Source organism: Lontra canadensis, unplaced genomic scaffold (assembly GCF_010015895.1).
Source record: "Lontra canadensis isolate GAN:19392208 unplaced genomic scaffold, GSC_riverotter_1.0 scaffold121, whole genome shotgun sequence".
Lineage (NCBI taxonomy): Eukaryota > Metazoa > Chordata > Mammalia > Carnivora > Mustelidae > Lontra > Lontra canadensis.
In genome coordinates, this window is record NW_022631115.1 from 4,317,784 (window position 1) to 4,334,494 (window position 16,711).

The 16,711-nt window shown below is 35.7% G+C and overlaps 1 protein-coding gene across 1 annotated transcript in view; it reads right to left on the bottom strand.

Annotated features, from left to right (window-relative positions):
* PXDNL (peroxidasin like) overlaps positions 1-16,711 on the bottom strand; it is a 454,842-nt gene that overhangs the window by 13,797 nt on the left and 424,334 nt on the right. Inside the window, exons 20-21 of the mRNA XM_032841176.1 lie at positions 15,541-15,655; positions 10,853-10,982 (exon numbers count right to left, since the gene is read on the bottom strand). Of these exons, the coding sequence (XP_032697067.1) occupies positions 10,853-10,982; positions 15,541-15,655 (245 nt within the window). The remainder of the gene's footprint in view (positions 1-10,852; positions 10,983-15,540; positions 15,656-16,711) is intronic.

The window sequence follows — 16,711 nt, forward strand, 5'->3', positions numbered from 1 at the left end:
AGAAATAAAAGAACTAAAATCGAACCAAGTTGAAATCAAAAAAGCTATTAATGAGGTGCAATCAAAAATGGAGGCTCTTACTGCTAGGATAAATGAGGCAGAAGAAAGAATTAGTGATATAGAAGACCAAATGACAGAGAATAAAGAAGCTGAGCAAAGGAGAGACAAACAAATACTGGATGATGAGGAGAGAATTCAAGAGATAAGTGACACCATAAGATGAAACAACATTAGAATAATTGGGATTCCAGAAGAAGAATAAAGAAAGAGGGGAGCAGAAGGTATATTAGAGTGAATTATTGGAGAGAATTTCCTTAACATGGCCAAGGGAACAAGCATCAAAATCCAGGAGGTGCAGAGAACCCCCCTCAAAATCAATAAGAATAGGTCCACACCCCATCACCTAAGAGTCAAATGTACAAGTCTTAGCGACAAAGAGAAAATCCTGAAAGCAGCCCGGGTAAGAAGTCTGTAACATACAATGGTAAAAATATTAGATTGGCAGAAGACTTATCCACAGAGACCTGGCAGGCCAGAAAGAAATGGCATGATATATTCAGAGCACTAAATGAGAAAAATATGCAGCCAAGAATACTATATCCAGCTAGGCTATCATTGAAAATAGAAGGAGAAATTAAAAGCTTCCAGGACAAACAAAAACTGAAAGAATTTGCAAATACCAAACAAGCTCTACAGGAAATATTGAAAGGGGTCCCCTAAGAAAAGAGAGACCCTAAAAGTAGTAGATCAGAAAGGAACAGACAATAGACAGTTAACAGTCACCTTATACGCAATACAATGGTACTAAACTCATATCTCTCAATAGTTACCCTGAATGTTAATGGGCTAAATGTCCCCAATCAAATGACACAGGGTATCAGAATGGATTAAAAAAACAAAACCCATCAATATGCTGCCTACAAGAAACTTATTTTAGACCCAAGACACCTCCAGATTTAAAGTGAGTGGTGGAAAACAATTTACCATGCTAATGGACATCAGAAGAAGGCTGGGGTGGCAATCCTTATATCAGATCAATTAGATTTTAAGCCAAAGATTATAATAAGAGATGAGGAAGGACACTATATCATACTCAAAGGGTCTGTCCAACAAGAAGATCTAACAATTTTAAATATCTATGCCCCTAACGTGGGAGCAGCCAACTATATAAACCAGTTAATAACAAAATCAAAGAAACATATCGACAATAATACAATAATAGTAGGGGACTTTAACACTCCCCTCACTGAAATGGACAGATCATCCAAGCAAAAGATCAACAAGGAAATCAAGGCTTTAAATGACATACTGGACCAGATGGACATCACAGATATATTCAGAACATTTCATCCCAAAGCAACAGAATACATTCTTCTCTAGTCCACATGGAACATTCTCCAGAATAGATCACATCCTGGGTCACAAATTAGGTCTCAACTGGTAACAAAAGATTGGGATCATTCCCTGCATATTTTCAGACCACAATGCTCTGAAGCTAGAACTCAATCACAAGAAGAAATTTGGAAAGAACCCAAATACATGGAGACTAAACAGTATCCTTCTAAAGAATGAATGGGTCAACCAAGAAATTAAAGAAGAATTGAAAAAATTCATGGAAACAAATGATAATGAAAACACAATGTTTCAAAATCTGTGGGATATAGCAAAGGCAGTCCTGAGAGGAAAATATATAGCGGTACAAGCCTTTCTCAAGAAACAAGAAAGGTCTCAAATATACAACCTAACCCAACAGCTAAAGGAGCTAGAGAAAGAACAACGAAGAAAGCCTAAACCCATCAGGAGAGAGAAATAATAAAGATCAGAGCAGAAATCAGTGAAATAGAAACCAAAAAAACAATAGAACAAATCAACGAAACTAGGAGCTGGTTCTTTGAAAGAATTAATAAGATTGATAAACCCTTGGCCAGACTTATCAAAAAGAAAAGAGAAAGAACCCAAATAAATAAAATTATGAATGAAAGAGAAGAGATCACAACCAACACCAAAGAAGCACAAACAATTATAAGAACATATTATGAGCAACTCTATGCCAACAAATTTGACAATCTGGAAGAAATGGATGCATTCCTAGAGACATATAAACTACCACAACCGAACCAGGAGGAAATAGAAAACCTGAACATACCTATAACAATGTGGAGATTGAAAGAGTCACCAAAAATCTCCAAACAAACAAAAGCCCAGGGCCAGTCGGTTTCCAAGGGGAATTCTACCAAACATTTAAAGAAGAACTAGTACCTATTCTCCTGAAACTGTTCCAAAAAATAGACATGGAAAGAAAACTTCCAAACTCATTTTATGAGGCCAGCATCACCCTAATCCCAAAACCAGATAAGGATCCCATCAAAAAAGAGAACTACGGACCAATATCCTTGATGACCGCAGATGCTAAACTTCTCACCAAAATACTAGCTAATAGGATGCAACAGTACATTAAAAGGATTATTCACCTCAACCAAGTGGGATTTATTCCAGGGCTGTAAGGTTGGTTCAACATCCGCAAATCAATCAATGTGATACAACACATTAATAAAAGAAAGAACAAGAACCATATGATACTCTCAATAGATGCTGAAAAAGCATTTGACAAAGTACAGCATCCCTTCCTGATCAAAACTCTTCAAAGTGTAGGGACAGAGGGCACATACCTCAATGTTATCAAAGCCATCTATGAAAAACCCACAGCAAATATCATTCTCAATGGAGAAAAACTGAAAGCTTTTCTGCTAAGGTCAGGAATACAGCAGGGATGTCCATTATCACCACTGCTATTCAACAAAGTATTAGAAGTCCTAGCCTCAGCAATCAGACAACAAAAAGAAATTAAAGGCATCCAAATTGGCAAAGAAGAAGTCAAACTATAACTTTTTGCAGATGATATGATACTATATGTGGAAAACCCAAAAGCCTCCACTCCAAAACTGCTAGAACTTGTACAGGATATAAAATCAATGCACAGAAATCAGTCGCATTTCTCTACACCAACAACAAGACAGAAGAAAGAGAAATTAAGGAGTCAATCCCATTTACAGTTGCACCCAAAACCATAAGATACCTAGTAATAAACCTAACCAAAGAGGCAAAGAATCTATACTCAGAAACTATAAAGTACTCATGAAAGAAACTGAGGAAGACACAAGGAAATGGAAAAATGTTCCATGCTCCTGGATTGGAAGAATAAATATCGTGAAAATGTCTATGCTACCTAAAGCAATCTACACATTTAATGCAATTCCTATCAAACTACCATCCATTTTTTTCAAAGAAATGGAACAAATAATCCTAAAATTTATATGGAACCAGAAAAGACCGCAAATAGCCAACGGAATATTGAAAAAGAAAGCCAAAGTTGTTGGCATCACAATTCCAGACTTCAAGCTCTACTACAAAGCTGTCATCATCAAGACAGCATGGTACTGGCACAAAAACAGACACATAGATCAATGGAACAGAATAGAGAGCCCAGAAATAGACCCTCAATTCTATGGTCAACTAATCTTCGACAAAGCAGGAAAGAATGTCCAATGGAAAAAAGACAGCCTCTTCAAAAGGTGGTGTTGGAAAAATTGGACAGCCACATGCAGAAAAATTAAATTGGACCATTTCCTTACACCACACACGAAAATAGACTCAAAATGGATGAAGGACCTCAATGTGAGAAAGGAATCCATCAACATCCTTGAGGAGAACACAGGCAGCAACCTCTTTGACCTCAGCCACAGCAACTTCTTCCTGGGAACATCACCAAAGGCAAGGGAAGCAAGGGCAAAAATGAACTATTGGGATTTCATCAAGATCAAAAGCTTTTGCACAGCAAAGGAAACAGTTAACAAAACCAAAAGACAACTGACAGAATTGGAGAAGATATTTGCAAACGACAGATCAGTATAAAGGGCTGGTATCCAAAATCTATAAAGAGCTTATCAAACTCAACACTCAAAGAACAAATAATCCAATCAAGAAATGGGCAGAGGACATGAACAGACATTTCTGCAAAGAAGACATCCAGATGGACAACAGACACATGAAAAAGTCCTCCACATCAATGGGCATAAGGGAAATACAAATCAAAACCACAATGAGATACCACCTCACAGCAGTCAGAATGGTTAAAATTAACAGGTCAGGAAATGACAGATGCTGGTGAGGACGTAGAGAAAGGGAAACCCTCCTACACTGTTGGTGGGATTGCAAGCTGGTGCAACCACTCTGGAAAACAGCATGGAGGTTCCTCAAAAAGTTGAAAATAAAGCTACCCTATGACCCAGCAATTGCACTACTGGGTATTTACCCTAAAGATACAAACATAGTGATCCGAAGGGGCACGTGCACCAAAATGTTTATAGCAGCAATGTCCACAATAGCCAAACTATGGAAAGAACCTAGATGTCCATCAACAGATGAATGGATAAAGAAGTGGTATATATATACAATGGAATACTAAGAAGCCATCAAAAGCCATCAAATGCCATTTGCAATGACGTGGATGGAACTAGAGTGTATAATGCTGAGCAAAATAAGTCAATCAGAGAAAGACAACTATCATATGATCTCCCTGATATGAGGAGGTGGAGATGCAACGTGGGGGGCTTGGGGGGTAGGAAAAGAATAAATGAAACAAGACTGGGAGGGAGACAAACCATAAGTGACCTTAATCTCACAAAACAAACTGAGGGTTGCTGGGTGGAGGGGGGAGGGAGAGAGGGGTGGGTTTATGGACATTGGGGAGGGTATGTGCTATGGTGAGTGCTGTGAAGTGTGTAAACCTGGCGATTCACAGACCTGTACAATTGGGGATAAAAATACATTATATGTTTATAAAAAAATTAATAAATTAAAAAGAAAAAAGAAATAAATCTCTTCAGGTAAATTTCCAAAGTTATCACTCACAAGTTCTGTGTTCTACAAAACACTAGACATAATTCACTCAAGTTCTTTGCCACTTATAACATGGATCATCTTTTCCTTCAATGTCTAATAACATGTTCCTTATTTCCATCTGAAATCTTATCAGAAGTACTTCTAACATCATATCCCTGCCAAAAATTTCTCCAACACAATCAAGACTTTCTCTAATGGGCACCTCAAAGCTCTAAAGAGCCTCTATTCATTAGCCAGTTCTGAAGACTTTTTCACACTGTTAGGTATTTGTTACAGCAACATCCCACTAATTGGTACCAAAATCAGTACTGGTTTGCTAGGGCTCCAATAATAAAGTACCACAGATCAGGTGGCTTAACAACATTTTGTTTTTTTACAGTTGTAGAAGCTGGAAGTTCAAGATCAAGGTGTTGGCCAAGTTAGATTCTTTTGAGGACTTTCTCCTTGGCTTGTAGATGGCCAGCTTCCAACTGTGTCTTCACTTTGTCTTCTATGCTCAAACATCCCTGGCATCTTCCCAGCTGTGTGAGTAATAAATCTTCCTTCATCCAAACCAATTAGTCCCCTGGTTTTTGACATAAAACCTCACCTTGGGCAGGAGGTTCTCCACATCAAAATGGAGTTGCTATAATACATTCAATCACCAAGCCCTGACCATTCTACTTCACAGTTACCTCTCCAAAGCTTGTCTTTTTTTTTTTTTTTTCCCCTAAGATCATTAGTACATCCTAAGCCAACATCTGCTCACTTCTGGAACACGACATAACATTGCAGTCACTTTTGTATTCTTTTATCATTTCTCCTATAGAAACCAGATCAAATTATCTAAATTCAAATGCAAAGCATCTTTCCTGTTCCTTGGAGTCTTGGAATTCAGGGGAACCCTTTATAGACCTTCTTATTTAGATAGTTTCTGCCCCTCAGACTCATATCATATGATTCTTGATTACCTATTCCCCAGCCATACTTGACATCTTTCTGTTGCTTATATATGTCAAAACGTCCTTTAGCTTTAATCGTTTCACTTTCTGTGGTTGTTATATTAGTAATAACATTACCTGTCCTTTAATTAAAAGAAGGCCTCTGGAGTATCTTTGATTCTTTTCTTTCACTCATCCTCATATACTTGTTCTATAAAGTGGTGAAGCTGGATTTTCTGGAACAGTTCTAATTTATGCTTCCCCCCACCCCCGCAGCTTAATTATTATTACTGTTGTCCCCTTTGAACTCATGAAAGAACCTGCTTTGGATTAATAAATTATAGTGGACAATCTATTGCTCTCTTTATCTCTCTTCATGTCTGTTTGCTTATTTAAGTAATATGAATTCAGAACAAGAATTTTGTCTAGCTTCATATTCCATCTTTCCAACACCCAGCAAATTTACCAAGTTACAGTGAAATACATGATCTTACCTAAGTATGAGTCATGGATTAGCTATCATTAAATTATTATCAACTGCACCCTTTTACATAGATCTCAGAGGAGAAACTAGACAACTATGCCCTAACTTTTTTCCCGTTATGTTCTGGATTAGTCTACCAATGAGAGGCACTCATGTAAGATTGGAAAGAAAATCAGTATTATTCTCAAGCACAATTGTTACAGGTACATAGGCTGAGCTTCAGGCTCCTGTGAAATTCCTGAAACTCACTGTGGCTTACATATGAGCTCCTGTGAACCAAATAGCTTCCAAAACCTATTTCTATGACCTCTATTCCTCTCTTCCAATGGTTGTGAAAACCTATGACTTTTTGTATTAAAACCCATCCTGCTTGGAATTACAGAGGGGTTTCTGTTATTTTCACTGAAAACTGACTTACACATCTCCTTTCAAATAAAATAAGCTTACATCTCAAATTGAATTTTAGTGTTTCATTTATTGAAAATTTTTTAAATTGCAAATTATTTCATATTAAGAAATAATAAAATATCAAAAAAGAAAATTCCCTCTAAAGTCTCGTAATATTAATGTGGTATTCCAAATGATGTTAAGTAAGTACATACAAGTTATTTAGTGATTTCCGTGTATCTCCTCTGTACCATTCATCAATACTCAAAATTAGGCACTTTTTTAAATTGTGTCCTAAGTTCTGAAATCTGATCATGTATGACACATTATCTGAAAAATGACAGAAAAAAAATTACCTGTCATGATTAAATAACTGTAAATATTTAGGTCCATTTAACAAAACAGATAGACTCCATTTTTCACTATATTGCAGCTCTAGAAATTGCATCAAAATGTACAGAATATTTTATTTTCTATAAACAAATGACACACTTGCAAGATAAATTCCTAGCTTCTGACAATTTAACTAAATTCTAGCTCTAATAACATGTTATAATGACAGAGGTATAAACACCATAAACCTCAACCATAAAATAATATATATCTGTATAATAGGCTCCTAAAAAAGGGAAAATATATCCACTATACCAAAGGCTCATGGAAAAAAGCATATATCATATGAAGACTATAATTCAATTTTATTATGATCTTGACATTAATACAAAAAATTGTATATGCTTATTTTGTTAATTTCAACTATTAAATTAAATGCAAACTTGTATGTCTTATTTAGCTTGAATAGAACTTGAAATAAATTATTTAAAGCTTATTTGAATGGCCTAGATTTCTCTTTAAAAATCTGATGGTTTGAGTCTGAATATATGTCTTATTTTACTCTATATTCATTCAAAAGGATACCAGGGTTCTAAGAACTTCTCCCAGAGTTTCAACTATTCTTTATAAAGCACTTACTGTGACATCAAACAATTTGAAAACCTCACTAAGAGTTTAATTTTAATTAAAGGTATAAATTCATATATATTATCTCATTGTTCATTATGTACTACCTCTCCCCTGCAACAGACAGACACCCTTTACAGCCATGTAAATTCAGCACTATCACAAATTGAAATAATTAAATGTTCTGAGTGTAGTTATAGCTCTAGCTCTAGTTATATCTACAATGATCAGAATCATATTTAATGAACAAATATAATTTACTATAACCCACTGATTACAAAATACTTATAACACCATGGAATTTGCAAACCACCTTCATTACTTTGATTCTATCATGGTTAAAGGACCAGCATTAATAAATATCTTTTCTAGACATTCCAAAGTCACCTAGTAAATGTAAATGAGCAACAGTGGAAAATGTCAAGACTGGCACTATTTCACAGCCCTGTAGACATAATGCACCTAGGGTTAGAAAGTAAAGGTAGAAACCCATGGCTAATAACTGAAGGTTGGAATCTTGTGTCATAGACAAAGGGTGGTCTCAAGAATAACAATAATCTCCTACATGACAAGTACCTCTATATCCTGTTTAATCTACTTCTTCATTGTCTTTAATTTTACCATGAGAAATACACATGACTTTATCTGGATGCTCATTTTTCATAAAGTAAAGGTTTAGTTTTAGTTTTTTTTATTTATTTATGAATGAGTTGCTTTCATGTTGATAAGCAACAGAAAAGCCACGAAGCTGAATGCACTGCAGATTTACAAATGTCCTTCTTTAGCCAAGAGGATACATTTCACATTAACATGGACCATTAAAACTCAGGAAAATGACAAATTAACAACAAATGTTAATTTCACAAATCCTAAGGGCTTGTTATATCTGAAAATATGCTTTGTCCTCAGAACATCTGTGTTCATCATCCTGTCCACCTCCAACTGCTTCTTTTTCTGTTCACAGATGTAGTAGAAGATGCTCAATTTATGTGTGTTCCATTCTCAATGTTGTTTTCTTTTTTTTTCTTTTTTCAATCTACTTTACATGACCTGGTTGGTTTCTGACTTGAGTCAATATTTTCCAATGCTGGTATTATGTCATATTTATTTATTCCTTCAATTTTTATCTGTCAGGATTTTGTTGGGTTTCATTAAATGTGCATACAGTTCTGTGCCCTACTGTACCTCTTCCCATCAGTGTATCCCGTGTGTCCCAGGGAAACCTGACTTCTGTAGGAGTGCTCAGGACCTTGTAACTGCCTCTTGCATCTTTGTCTGGTCCTAATATACACTTTATATTCCTGATAGATTCAGAACTTTTTGAGTTCAAAAAGGAAACCAGGATGCCTGGGTGGCTCAGTCAGTTAAGCATCTGCCTTTGGTTCAGGTCATGATCCTAGGGTCCTGGGATCCAGTCCCACACTGGACTCCTTGTTCACTGGTGAGCCTGCTTCTCTCTCTGCCTGCAGCTCTACCTGCTTCTCCTCTCTCTCTCTTTCTCTCTCTGGCAAATAAATAAAATAAAATCTTAACAAACAAACAAACAAAACAAACAAAAAAACAAACCACTGGTTGTTTTTAAACAAGTACTGTGTGTCAGGCACTGAGGATCCAGCAGTGAAGCAGCCCCAGCTATTAAGATATTTATAGTAAAATGGAAGAGATAGAACAAATTAACAAGGAAAAACACTTTTTCTTGATACATTTAGAGATATATATTACTTCACACTGTTATTGGACACTTGGAGGACCAACTACTACAGTCTTGGGGTATCTGGAATGCTTCTAATCACTATTACAGCATATCAAAGATGAAATATCACCACCAACATATAGATAAAATTGGACTAAAATGTTACTTATGAATTCTACCTGTGTCTGTAAATCCATAAAATAAGTTCAAGAAAAATAATTTGCTATATAGATAAAGGGATTAATACTTAAGGTAACAAGGCCCACCTTCTGCAGCCCAGGGCTTTCTCTTACCAGTATAACTTACCTCTTCTATGACACATGAGCTCAAGCAAATAAAATAGAGGTCCCTATATTCAGTGAGGTCCCAAAGTCCTAGATCATCCCAACCATTCCAAGAGGGAATAACCTTAACCTTCAAGAATAACCTTCTAGAAACAATGCTTCAAATCTTTGAGATTCATGTTCAGACTCAGATTGGACAACTGATTGGACAAGTGGTTGTTCTGGTCATAAAGAAGGGTACTGATGGATAGCACACTGATGCAAACCATGGATGCAGCCAGACCGTAAGGGTGACACATGCAGCAAGCAGGTAATCTTGCATTTCTATACAAGATAATGTTTACATTCAAAAGCAACAGTAATATGTTAAGGAGGTTACTGTTCACAAAGTGCTTCTGCCATCCTTACAACATTCCTGGAAGTCCAGAGGATACTTATTCTGGATGGTTAAATAAATTGCCCAGCTCAGGCAACTTGTAAAGGCAGAACTTCCTGGCAGCAGGCCCTGGGTTCTTCTCACACCACTACAGTGCTTTCTGCCTCAAGGCCTCTGATGGTAAGAAACAAAAAAATATGCTTCATAGTGACATTAAAGTTGAGGAAGGAGCCAGCACAGCACTATGCCTTGAAAGAGATCAGACTTCCATTTCTGAATAAAACCATCTAATTGCCATTTCTAATATAAGCCAAATCTCTCATTGACTCATTCCCAAATTTTAGAAAAAATTAAATAAACCATGAGCCAGAACAACTGAGAAAATAAGCAAAAGTGCAGAGGAGTGTGGAAATTTCATTTTTAACAATAGCTTTTTCAGAAATGGAAAACTAGACAAAGCAGTAATCCCTCAGAGGCTTGTTTGGATTCCATTTCAAACACAAAAACAAAAAATTATAAGAAAAGTATGTGTTGGCCTGTTACAAATTATCTACATCCACAGAGATAAAAAGAGCACCCAAACACAACTATTCAGAAAGGCACTGAGCAGGAACTCAGAAACTCACTGAGCAGAGAGCTCCATCACTGGGACCCTGTGCATTGAAGAAATTGGTATTTGGTAGAAAAGAAATGGATTTTACCCAAGCGCTCCTTCCCTGAATTCAACTATTATAAGGAAATGGGTATTGTGCTATATATCTACAGAGCCATTGGACAGATTTTTTTTTTAATCTAGTTATTTCAATCTCTACGATAAGGACATTTTGCTTAGGGGGAAAAACAAACCTGTTCTCTGAGACCTTTGATGGTTTTTTGAGTTTCCACTGCAAAATTGCTGAAATCATGGGCAAACTTTGCTTTTGGCAGAAATGTCACGTGTCTACTATCTTCATCAATGTACAAGTGATCTTGTTGCCTGTTTATAATAGAAGCAAAAAAAAAATGCTGAAAAATAGAAGTCACATGGTAAAAAAAAAAAATCAACAAATATTCTTCAGGCATTGGAGTGTACGGGGCATTGTGACTGCTGCTTTGCGTGATTAGAATTAGAAATTAAAATTAAATGACATATAAGGAGATAATCCAGAGAGCTACATCTGTTCCACATAGTTTACTCAAAATGATAAGGAAGTATTTCTTAGGAAATAAAGGGAATGCCATGTAGTATTACATATCTATTTGACATATTATTTAGATCTCAAATTATGTTTTTTGCTAAAAATTGTTCATTTCACTTCACAGTGAAAGAGCAGTGACAAATTAAATATTATATATTATATAGCACCCAGGTGGGAACGTTCCTTGCTCTATTATAAATTCATGGCAAGAACTAAATTAAAATAAGTATACTAGTCTGACAAAAATATAATCTTAAACCAGATGCAAAATAGCACAGTATTGTCAATAATAAAAGGAAATAAAAAGTCTCGGGCTGAATTTAAAATATGATTCCTTCAGATTGTTTCTCAGAGTCCATCTGAAGGGTTTGAAGAGGTGGGGGGTGGGAGGTTGGGGGAACCAGGTGGTGGGTATGAGAGAGGGCACGGATTGCGTGGAGCACTGGGTGTGGTACAAAAACAATGAATACTGTTATGCTGAAAATAAATTTAAAAAATGATTTAAAAAAATAAATAAAATAAAATAAAATATGATTCCTAGAGCTTAACTGAAGTTCTCAAAAGACAGAGGTAAATAATGAGTTTGGGAAATTGAAATGAAAGTTCCATCCATCTTTGATTATACTATATTGTTAAAAATATTTTATATAGATTTGATTTAGTTGACATGCTATTCATGTCCAAGTTTTTCCTTTTTTCCCAAATTTTGTTTAAAGTTCTTCCTTGTGAAGAAACCATTGTAACCCTCAAAATTGTTCTGCTTTGTTCTGCTCAGTGTATGTCTTCTACTGTTCAGTAAGAAAATGGCTTGCCAGACACAGTAGATCCTACGAGCTTATAAAATAATTCCTAAGCCAAGGACATGTTACAGAGCTTACATCAGAGAGGGAATTTAGGAAAAGGTAGCACTGAAAAAGAAAAGAAGTTACCAACGCCAATTACTCAGTCGCTAGATCAACTCTATGTCCCATGAGACGCTGTGAATTAGAGGTACCATGAATCACCACAAACCAGCTTTTACTATGGTGTTATGTTCAAACCAATCCAAGTGTACAAGTATTGATATGGATGATACTAGTAACCACAGATAATTTTAATAAAGATTATTTAACACTTTTGTTTTCATGGTGCTCTCTTCTATAAATCATCAGTGTTGAATCAAAGGAGATTTAAACGCAAGGAAGTCTGGATGATTGTATAAAGTTATAACCAAGATTTAAAGTACTGAGTATAGGAACATGAGGAGTGGCTGATACCAGCAACACCAGATTATACAATGAGATGGTGTTCACAATTGAACAAGTATGTGTTGGGTGTTGTTTATATAACAGGCATTACACTAAGATACATGTGAGGGTGCTTTTCAGTAAGTAGGCTGCTAACATTCTCTCAGAAAAGACTGATTGATGAACAAGCAGGAAATACAACATTTGTATGAGGAAGACAAATAAGAAGGTAATGACTCCTGCCTGGGGTGGGGGTGGGAGGGTGGAATGAGTCAGGGAAGCTAAATAAAGCAGACCATCGTTCTTCATTCACTTCAGGGACCATGCAATTCTGATTACTTTGCCCTAGAGGCCACATCACCTCTCTCAGTGCACCCAGCGGTGCCAAGAGACACTTGAAGCATCCTTGTCTTTCAGATGAGCATACTGTGACTTAGTTGTTACTATGTCCACATGGTATAGTTATTAAATTGCACAGCTGAATGCAAATCAGGATTTTTAAAAAACAAAATTTAAAAGTCCTTTCTTAACCACTACACAGACATTTTAGCCTGATCATATTTGTGTTTTAGACAGTGTGGAAAGAGAGAAGAGAGACAAGGATACCAGCTAGGGAGATTATTGAGGGTAGCCAGAGGGAAGGAGGGAGAAGAATGGAAGAAAAAGATGGACAGTATGGATATTTCTATATTGTAAATTCTTAATAAAAACATGAAACTCAGCATAGAGTTTGTAAGAAAAAAATAATACTTATCAAGTTAAACTGATGTTAACTCATGAATAGTGTATTGAAAAATAGATCAATTTTTGACCAAAAGACAGTAAATCCAAGAAAGATGAATGTGCAGAGAACAGTGAAAGTAAAATCATAGCCTGAGTGATCTGCACACACTGAGTGAGAGGATTTGGACTTTTTTTGGTCCAAACAAGTCTTGAGTACAACAAAACTATCTACAAAGGATTACTGAAGCATGTATAGTTAGAAGACAAAACAAAGCCGGTATTATCTTTCTATTATCATATCAATAATAAATGGAATTCTCGATTGTGAGGCTCATGTTTGAGTAAAATTTGATGAGATTGGCAGGAGATTAAAACTGAAATTAACCAATCTGTAGCTGAGTGACTAACGCTACAGGTAAGCAGAATGTCCATAAGGTCACCACAATCTTAAAGAGTTCAAATAATACTATACGTTAATTATTACCTCACAACAAGTGAAATGAATGTTTTTGGAAGGACGGGATATGGCTGTAGGGCATGGCAGAAGGCAGGTAGTGGGTGTTTTGTCCATGCCACATACCTTTGGATTTGACTGGAAGAGTCAGATCTCTATTACCATCTTATAAGTAAAAGAGAAATTGCCTATAAATGTGTCACCCAACATCTATTTCCAATTTCACTCTGGTGAAACATTTCACATAGTAGAGTGGATTACAAACCAAATGAATGCTAAATTAAATAAGAGCCATGTGACTATTTTCTGCCACTTGAATTACTTAAAAATGGTTCTGAATGGAGCTATGGCTCCTGGCCAAGTCTACCTTGCAGGAAGGAGCTCCAGTAACACATGGAACAGATTTAGTTTCCTTAGCCTAGAATTTAAGGTCTTCCTCTTGCTACCTCAATCTTCTTTTATAGAATATTCTTCCAGGATGCTCTTCATCCCTAAGTATCGAACACACCAGGTTGTTTAGACATGTCAAGCCTTACCACTCCAAACATACCTAACTTTTCTTTGCCCCCATGATTTTGCTCACTGTTTTTCCAGACTAAAAGCCCTAAATCTTCATCAAAATCTTAGTCTTTTTCTCAACATCTCACCTCTGCATAGGCTAAAAGCCCAAAAGAATTATCTATACCTTGTTCTGAACTACACAACATCCTAATTGGATTTCACATCAGTATTATATGAACACTTCTGTACAGAGAGTTAATATTTACATAGCATTTAAAAGAATGTTTGGCATATAGTGAGCACTATAACAGCATTTGCTATCCTGTCTTTTGTGGAACACCTATAATACTACATCCCACATCACCATTAGGTGCTTTACATATACATATATATATTACTAATATAATAATTGCACAAGGTGGGTATGATTATGCCCATTTTGCAGCTGAGGAAACTGAGACTGAAATTTTACATAACCTGTGGCCATGAAGTAGTGGAAACAGGGTGTGAACCTGTGCCAGAGCCTGAAGCCTTCACCCATCTCGCTTATCATATGACCCACTTTCTCTCCTAGACTATAAGTCTTACAAGACCATGTCTTGTTCACTTCTACATACATCACAAATTCTCAGTTGTGACTGAGGGCAGGAACTCCAAAAATATATTTTGAATTTGACTGAATGATAATGCTTAGGAGGCTTCTATGAACGCCAAGTTACTTAGCGTGTGGTAACAAAGTGTTTTCAATAGTATCCCTCCTATGGGGCTGCGAATTACAACATTTTTATTTTTGTTTTTGGTAATTTAGTTATACAAGCATCTACTGAATATTTACTCAGTGAAAAGAAGCTACTGTATATACCCATGCTCAAGTCATTGTTTCTCTTTTCAGAAACTTCCAAGACAATTGTGTGAAGGAACTTTGTAAAGAAGTAACTACATATGAAGCTTGTGTATAAGTGTCACAGGAGAAGTCCTAACAGATTTCAAAGGAATAAGACTGACATTTCTCAATTTTCTAAGGGTTCAAAAATATCCCATTTTGGTCACAAATGAAACCTTCCTTGCTATACACTATAAATGAATTGAAATCAACTTAACTTGATAAATGTTATTACTTTCCTTACAAACAATATGCTGAGTTTCCTATTTTTGAAAAGAATTTTAAAAACATCAATATCCATAATGTGATTTAAGGAATCATAAATAACATCTATGATGTGTAATTTTCTGTACTTTATTGAGAAATATTTATTACTGAGCATACCCTGGACATGATGTTCCAGAGTGAAAAGGAACCCATATTTATCACAAAGCTTATTTGCTCATCATTGTATAATTTATCCTACATGTAAATGAGTCAGCCATGGTTTCTATAAAAACCCTCAAACTGTATATTTGAAATAAATCTATGGTAAATAGCCCAAAGAAATTAAATATTTCTCTACATACCTAATGAGTAGATCACTTAAGTCCTTATCTTTCTCATCAGGATAGCTGTATTGAGCAGACCGTTTCTTTCGAGATTCTTGTGTGAATGCTCTGAACTGTCCTCTACTCCTACAGTCTGTGGGGGAAAAGTATCCACATGAGCATTGTGTGAGATTGCCATCATCCTCCTATCTAGAGTATCTCTTTAATTGAGAAGGAAAATGGATAGTTGCTTGGTCAATTCAATTACAGGTTTCTGGTTTTGCATGTGGCTCCATCTCTGTTTTTACCAAAGCAGGTGAGATACCAAGACAGTTTGCAAAATCCGTGGAGGCTCCACAGGGAGAGCAAGCTGAATCTGAGCAAGGACATTGATCACAGGGTACATTTTTTTCACTTAGAGGACTTGACAATGGGGAAAGAAACAAAAACGTGGTAGACAGAATGTCTACGGCACAACAATGTGCATATAGTTAACACTATTGTACTGTACACTTAAAATGTTTGCATAGTAAATTTTATGGTAAGTGTTTTTCACCACAATAAAAACACATGAGAATGGTCTGAAATTTTTTATATAAATATAAAAGAACAATAAAAACAAATGTTCTTTAAATTTCATTTGAAAAAAGTTGGATTGGAAACTAGGTATATTGAGAAGAAACACAATGATGTAGAAACTACCTTTCCAAATAGTAAAACTACTACATATAAAGCTTAAAAAAAAAAAAAGGAAGAAGAAGAATTTTTAATGCTGGAGGGAAAAATAGATTGAAATGGAACGTGATAACCATCCCAGAGCTTTTCACTACACACTTGAATCTAAGAGGTTACACTGGACAGCATAAATTAGAGGGAAACAAGGGATTATTCTATAGCATTTTGTATTGGGCAATAGCAACTTATGTCTCAAGGAAGGGGAAGTAAAGACAACTTACACAATCACCTTAGCATATGTAAGTTAAAATCAAGAGGAATATGTTCCATGATAAAATATTAAGCAAAGCTGAGGATAAAATTTAAGTTGGTATTTTAAATAACAAAATAAGCTACAAATACTATAAAATTAGACACAAAAGAAAAATAAAACTTTGTTATACTATATGAACTTACTAATATTAAAATAAATAGAAAATAAATGACAACATGTTAAAATGGTGACAGTGATGTGTCTAACATTGTTATAGTTATT